We start from the raw sequence: 7,816 nt of genomic DNA, 5'->3' as shown, positions 1-7,816 counted from the left end.
GCTCGTCTTTATTTTTGTTTCCTTTCTGTCCAGAGCAACAAAAGGTGAGCATGTAGTTGCAGGCAAGTATTACAGTCCCTTAAGTCCACCCCTCAGACATACCTGGCAGCTAACACTTTTCTTACTATCAAAAAAAAAAGGAGGGGAAAAAAAACCACCATCACACCTCCGACACAAGCACGCAGAAAACCCCCAAACAGAAAGAGCACAATACACAGACTCCATCTTTTGGAGCCTCCCACAGCACAAATACCAAAGTGTAAGCTCTGTTAAGAGTTCACACTACCCCTCTGGTGGCAAAGCCTCAGGTGCCCCCACTCTCCCACCTCCTGGAGCCAAGAGGGCTGCACTCCCACCAAGTGCCAACCAGATCACTGCCCCATAATCTTTCAATAAGAGGAAAGGGGAAAGGGGGGGGTGGGGGAGGCAGCTAGTGGAAATCAAATCCACCATTGCAGCCACTTCAAGGATGCTGTTTGCAGCATGTTGGAGAGAAGGGACTTAGAGCAGCTGACATACATCTGACTGTATCCTCCCTCTCTTGCTGCTGCACGGGGCAGGGTTGGAATGGTTCCTGGGTATCTCTGAAGCAATAATCCCTTCCATTTCAAACACATCTTGCTAAATAGAGGCTTCATTTTTTAGAAGTGATTTTATGACTGCTTTCCCCAGTCTAGTCTCTCCCATTTGAGGTTTTCCACTAACATTTATTTATTCCTAGGCACCCTATACCCCAAGAAAATGAAAACTGATGATAATTGCTTATGGCATCATATGCCCACACAGAATTTAGAAGCCAAAATAAGCAAGCCTAGGGTGAGAGGGTCCATGCACACAGAAGTCATTCTTAAAACAACCTGCTCAGCTACATGCTGAAAAGAGGAACACTGCACACACTGTGTCAAGTCCTTCCAAAGGCACACTCAGCAACGTGAGAAGACACACATTTTATACCGTCAGTCATTTTAGGTTAGAAAATTCAGACAAAGAATTTTCAAGCTCATGTAAAGTCTCCTTAAAAGAGAAATGGAAGAATAACCTTAGCCTGTTCTATGCAAAGATTAACCCATGAACTACAAAGACACTCTCTAGTCACTTAAAGGCAGCCAGCTCTCAGAAAATTTTGGGATCAACCTCTCCGTCACACCCAAGTACAGCTACCAGAACTCTCTCATCCCCAAGAGGGCAGCAGGCACACCAACACCCTGCACATGATCCAGACTTGGATAGGACACAGGACTGAGCTCATAGCTTAAGGGTGGAGCACCACTGCTCTGCGTCCCCCCATTCCAATCATCATGAGTGGGTGGCACTTAACTCCAAACCTTGCCAAAACGCACCCCACAGGGTTAACATCCTCAGTAACCATAGCAACCAGCACTCTATCAGAGCCTCAGCTGGCATGCTGCTGCCTTCCCAGGATCCATTTGCAGCACATTTAAGAATTCCCACCCCCCCTCCTCAGCCCCCAATGAGGAGAGCACTCGCTGCTTCCTGCAACTCCAGCATTCCTCTGACTCTACATCCTCAAACTCACCCACCTTCCCTCCCCCCCAAGGAAAAGGGGGGCTGTCTACAGCTTACTCAGACCCCCCAACGTGGGCACAGCATACAGCAGGCAGCCAGCAGCAATCTGGCAGGAGCAGATGCCATGGGGTAAGAGGACTGAAGAGCCACCAGGTCAGACAGAGGGACCAGCTGCCACCCATGATCCACCCTCCTGCGGGTATCATGGACAGTATCCATCTCTTCAGCAACCCCCAGCAACAGCAAGTCCACTGGTCACACCCACCAGAAAGAACATCCCCACACCTGGTAACAGCAAGAAACCAAAACTTACAGCTATAGGCACACACATTCTGTCAGAGCAGACAAACCACTTTCAAAACGGAGCTTATCTCAAGCTAAACAATACATCTTTCTCCTCCTGCAGTTCACCTTTGAACTACAGATGCATGAAAGCAATCATGGCACCCCATTCTCCTGCCTGGTTTCCATTCCTTCCTCCTGGGCAGCTGCAGTGTGCCAGCACTTACTTACTTCTAAACCAACCCAATGTCATTTTTATGTTCCACCCATTGGAGTACTTGGCGCAGAGACAGACACTGCTGCTTTATAAATAGCTTCACACTGGCCCAGCTCTATCCTGCACAGTTTCCACAGCATCATTACGATGCATTTCTCACCATCTCCCTCTCCTTACCCATTTCCCACGTGCCACTCAGAGAGCAGATGCCCACCTACATCTCTTTACGCCCTTCCCTGCCCTCCCTAGCAGTTGTCCTCAGCTGCACCAAGTCTTCAGGAATGTCACTGAGAGCAACCTTTGTTGGAGGTGGGACACCAGTCACAGGACATGGGGTACATGGAGCACAGCTGGAAGGGGAGTGGTTATTTTAAGTCCAATGTTCAGACGCTGCACGATGATCTTTCTTGAAAACAGACTTCTTGCTTCAGGCTAACTTTGTGAACTCACTAGTGTTGGCAACTACTAGGCAAGTGATCCCCCACCAAATGCAAAAGCCTGGCAGTAGATACAGAACATCCATACTAATATGGGGCGAGGGAGAAAGTGATTTGTACCAGGATTAGTGAGTGGTTAACAAGGCATAACATAAAAAAAGCTAAGCAATCAATGTGTGCCAACAGGTTATTTGCTGGAGGGGAGCAGAGGGGAATCTTTGTTTAGGTGATTTTTTTCTTGTTGTTTTGTGTTGGGTATTTTTTTGGGGGAGGGGGGTGATGGATTGTGGGAGTTGTTTGTTTGTCTAAAATCTTCTCCACCATATCCATTATTTCATGGCACCCAGGCAACAGGTTGCTCCAATGTGATTACAAAACTGCTCTAGTAAGGCACATGGGACCACAGCAAGTTTTAACTGTACGAGCCTGGAGCAGACACCCACCAGGTCATCCTGGCTGACACACAAGCTTCCATCTTCACATGCAGCTCCAGCCACAAAAACAGAGAAAAGTCCTGCGACTCCTACAGAATTTACCACAAAAACAGGCACAGGATGGATTAAAGGTTTTGGAGGACAAATGGAACAAGTAGACACAGGTACCAAAACGCTGCTGATTGGAAGGGTTCATTCATCTGCACTTCAGCCTAAACACATCCTAAGAACAGATGTGCGAGCTGGTATGCACAGCAGTTACAGCTCAAGGGGGCTGCACCAAATCTCCTGGAAAGCACAACTCCTTCCATTTGCTGCTTCGTGCAGCTACTGATTTCTCCCCTCCAAGGAGGACACATCACAAAAATCCATTCTGATGCTTAAAAAGACAGAAAAAAAACAGGGAATCCATTGCTTCCAATAGCAAATCACAATAATGAAAAGCACATATTCAGGTATTTCATTTCAACACGTGTGAACTTTTCTTGCAGCCTTTAATTTGCATTATGCACATCTTTTAGTACGTCCAAATTCCCTTCTGTGAAAATTTAAGCCCCCTTTCAGTGTCTTTTCAGAAAGCTGAACAGAAGTGTTAGCAGTAGGGCCTCTGATCTGAAGTTTTCTTCCTGAACACTGCAGCATTCAGAAGCAGCTAACCATTTCAGTGAGCACCTCACTTCTTTACACCCCCATCATCTTCCTAGCCAAGCGCAATGGTGGAAGTGTTGTCACATTACTTGCTTACTGTGCCCCTAAAATTGTTCTCCCAGCTACTTCTTTCCAAACATCAGACTTGATGCAGAAGGCAAGAGTAGAACTGTTAGAACTGAGACTCATAACTCTGCTGTTGGGTCATTAAGAACTCACCATGTAGGCAGCAGTCCAAGCTAGGAAAAAACCCAAAGCACTCCACAAGACTGCAGTAGTCTTCACTTTCCCATCTCATCAATCTATGGCTCATCCTCAATTCCTCTCCACTGCAATCCCGTATCAGCTTCCATATCACTGATGGAAATGTGGATCATTGGTCCTATTAGGCATCTTAAGAGACCTCATTTAATTAGGATTCACCATCAACAAATGCCAAAAATTGTAAATGAATACTAGAACAGCTGAAGAAGCAGGCTTCCTTTCCCTGATACTTCATCTTCATATATCATAAAACAGGTTAGGAAGCTCTGCTTGTTATTCATAATAAAGTGCCCTACAGACATTGCAGAATGCTAGGTGTTGGAGGAGGATTACTCAAGGATTCCAGAAAGGGAGACTGAATCAAATTTTAACACAGTAACAAATCAATGTCTAACAACTGGCTGAATACATTAGAGATAAAGTTATTTCTGTAGATTAATCCATTTCTAGACTCATGGAATAAAAGCACTCATCTTCAAGAGAAATTGTTTTTCATAGGTCATTTTTAAATAATGCCAAGTTGAGACAGGAGTAATTGTTATCTCTTTTGGTACTGAGACAAAGCAATGACCAACCAACTTACTTTTCAGTTCTCTCCCTCCCCGCAGAGCTGCCCTCCCCCCCATCTGCTGGAGCTTTCCTACAACCCCCAGTCCCCTCAGCCACCTCTCCTGTGTCCCTTTGTTGTTATTGCTTCTGGATGCTGTTTGACAACCATGTCCCCACACATTTAGGTCCCTAGGACATATTTTATATGTTGCATTCGGCACAGGAGAGTCATACTTCTTTTGCCCCAAACACAGTCTGAAATACTTACACAGCTTTAATCTGCATCTTTAGGTGGTGAAATCACTGATGTGCCTACATAGTTATCTTGCCCTTACACTCACAAAGTTTCTCCCAACTTTTGTTGTACCAGCAACAGTCAACTGCTACCTAGCTTTTAAATTAGTCATACTAAATTTTTAATTATTTCTTAGGTTTGTGATATCTTAGCTGATACTCCCATAGTTTTGTGTCATAGATCATTTTACTCAATTCCACGTATCATCATTCCATTTCCACCTTCCCTCTGTCTTCAAAAAACTCATTTCCTAGCAGACAGAAATTGAATGTTCCCAAGCGTAGCTGAGATTCACAAGACTCTCACTTGAGAGGCAGCTACAGAAATCCTCTGTCACTGATGACCCATGCAGTGTTTCCTTCTGGTGAAGGCAAAAGTGTTCTGCTAGAAACCTCTGAAAAGGTATATATAACAACCGTAGATAACTGTAAAGTAGATCCCACTTCTCATCAGTCTTACTTAGTTCAGCATCCAATAGCCAGCAGGGAGAAGACAAGACACCCACTGGAAAGGGAGAAGATAGACATCATCTTTGCAAAGCCCTTTTCATCTTCAGATCACAGTACAATCCTTTTATAATTTAAGGGGCAACTTCCTCAGTGGACCAAATGCCCCAGGGCAGACTCAGTGACTTCCTGGCACAGTTTACGTACAGTCTCTGCTTTAATTAGCAGAAGCCCCATAACTGCTGTGATGGATCCTAGTCCTTGGATCTAGGGGAAAACCGGTGATCAGTTTAATACTGTCACCACAAACAACTGCAGAAGTTAGGCGTGTAAAGATTCTTATTCTTGGTCCTAGAGTCAGAAAGCTAAAAAGGAATAAGCACAAAATCAAAAATAGCTCCTTTCATCTGCCTCCGCAGGTTTAGTTACTGTATTCGAACAGCAGCCCTTTAATCAAGAGAGCCCTGCTTGTTCATGAGAACTGTAGCTCAACAAACCTTTCAAGCACTAGTTCTGCCATCTGGCAACAGCACTGAGACCTGTTCCCAGACACACACACAGAGCTGATAATTGCCCTCACGTGGAATTCCAAGGCACTGCAATTGTTCTGGCATTCAAACCTCCAGATGTGAATTCTGTGTCTTTATCAGAAAAAGGTACTACAAATCGCCAGAGATTTCTGCCACCCCCACCTCCAGAATACTTTTCATTTAGCTCTCAGCAGTTATTCATCATCATCTACAGCACCAGCAGCAAACAAGAATATCGTGTAGGCCTGCAGATAAGCATCGTGAATTCATACCAAGGAAGAAAGTGTCACATTTCTGCTTCTTTCCCCGCATCCATGGATTCGACACACTGAGCAGCTGCCCAGTGGGGAACAAAGTTCTTTTCAGGATTGCTTTATAGGCTTTTCTTTTTTCCAATGCTCAAATTCATTTCAAAGCATAATGAAAAGGTCACAGACATAACCTCTGTACTGAAAGTGGCACCTTCATATTTTTTAAGCTATATGTTTAACAGAAAGAGGAAAAAGAAGAATTTGAAGAGACTTACATTTTGCTTCAGAGAGATTCTGATTAGGCGACCAGACCAGCATGCCGAGGTTCTCTCTCTCCTGACTTCGTCTGGCAAGTTTGGCTTCAGAGAAAACAGATACAAACCACGTTATAGAGAAAGTCATTTCAGATGCAAAATGGATACTAAAGTAACTTACCACAAATCTGCAGCTCTTAATCAAGCTACAAAACCCATCTGTGGAGTCAAAAACCCCATCTTCCCATTCAGACCTGAGGCTTTTCCTTGTGTTGTTTTTTTTTTTCCCTCCCTCCAATGCATCACTCCCTATATAACATGACAGATAGCACAAACTCACTCTTTCAAGCACTGCACTAAGCAGCATACATTAGATCTAAATTAAAAGTTAATTAAGGTTTCTCTTCCAGCATACTTGATTATTTTTCTTCCAGCCATTGCTAAATGAAAAGGGAGGAGCAGTGCTCAGGCTGCAGGCCCCAAGCCTGGTCACGTCACTTAGATGAACACTTCAGGGTACGTGCACATGAACCTCCCAGATTTCACTTCTGAGAACCTCCTCTCTATCCCAAAAGCCCTCCTATGCCTCCATCCCCACATCAGAGTGTCTCAAATCAGCCCCTTTACTCAGCCAGTTCAGAGAAACTCTGGTGCATCACACTTGTGACAACCAGCCTGGCATTAGCCAACTTGGCACCGGCTGAGAGCATGAGCACCAAAAGCAAAGAGCCACAGCTGCGTGTACTTAGGAAGAGAGCAACCTCAAGGTAAAGGTTAAGTTTCAACAGCACGTTCTCATGAAGCTACTGTTCTTGGGTGCTGAGCAATCAGAAGAGGAGGAGGAGGAGAGAAGGAAACTTGCCCTGTGAGTCAGTAGCACAGTCAGCTCAGCCACCCGCCCCGGCCCAGAGCAACCCGCAGCTCATGTTAGGTGCCCGCAGCACTCCTGCCACTGCAGAGCTCCACGTAACTCTGAGCTTTATGCAACATTTCAACACAATGCTGTTTTCTCTGCACCACCATTTTGTGATACATGGAAAGACAACAGGTCAGAAAACCAGTCACACAGAAGATGCGGTGCCAGGGCCCTGACATCTCATCGCACAATGAAATCAGAGCATTGCCTGCTCCTCCATCTCCAGTGCACCAGCAGCAGCTCCTGGCCACCTCAACAGGTCAGAAGGTTCAGCAGTTACAGTACCACGAATGCTCACGGTCTGATCACTGTTAACTGTTTGAGTTGGAATGGACCCTTACAGGCCACCCAGTCCAACTCCTTGCAGTGAGCAGGGACACCCACAGCTCCATCAGGTACTCAGAGCCCAATCCAGCCTGACCTTGGCTGTCTCCAGGGAGGGAGCACCCACCACCTTTCTTGGCAACAGAGAGGTTCTTAACACCAAATCTGCTCAGCTAAGAACACACAAGGTTAGATGACAAGATACTTCAACATCAAGTTTAAAGCAAATATAACATGTATTGGAGGAGGGAAGACCAATAACATACTAACAAGGAACTAAAATTTTACTTTTAATTACCCAGACATCAGCCTACCTTATTTCCTAAGCCTTGCCAAAAAACAAAGTTTATTTTCACCACCATTTTCTCAGTTTTCGTAGCAAGCCTGGCAGTAGATACAGAACTTCTATATCACTTTTTTCTTTTATACCTTTTTTTTTTTT

The 7,816-nt window shown here is 45.0% G+C and overlaps 1 protein-coding gene across 1 annotated transcript in view; it reads right to left on the bottom strand.

Annotated features, from left to right (window-relative positions):
* RCOR1 (REST corepressor 1) overlaps positions 1 to 6,297 on the bottom strand; it is a 42,237-nt gene extending 35,940 nt beyond the window's left edge. Inside the window, exon 1 of the mRNA XM_031553690.1 lies at positions 6,156 to 6,297. Coding sequence (XP_031409550.1) covers positions 6,156 to 6,282 — 127 coding nt within the window. The 5' untranslated portion in view covers positions 6,283 to 6,297. The remainder of the gene's footprint in view (positions 1 to 6,155) is intronic.
* Positions 6,298 to 7,816: the final 1,519 nt, after the last annotated feature.

This window comes from Meleagris gallopavo, chromosome 5 (genome assembly GCF_000146605.3).
Source record: "Meleagris gallopavo isolate NT-WF06-2002-E0010 breed Aviagen turkey brand Nicholas breeding stock chromosome 5, Turkey_5.1, whole genome shotgun sequence".
NCBI lineage: Eukaryota > Metazoa > Chordata > Aves > Galliformes > Phasianidae > Meleagris > Meleagris gallopavo.
The sequence above is the reverse complement of the archived record's forward strand: the minus strand, read 5'-3'. Positions and strand labels throughout refer to the sequence as shown.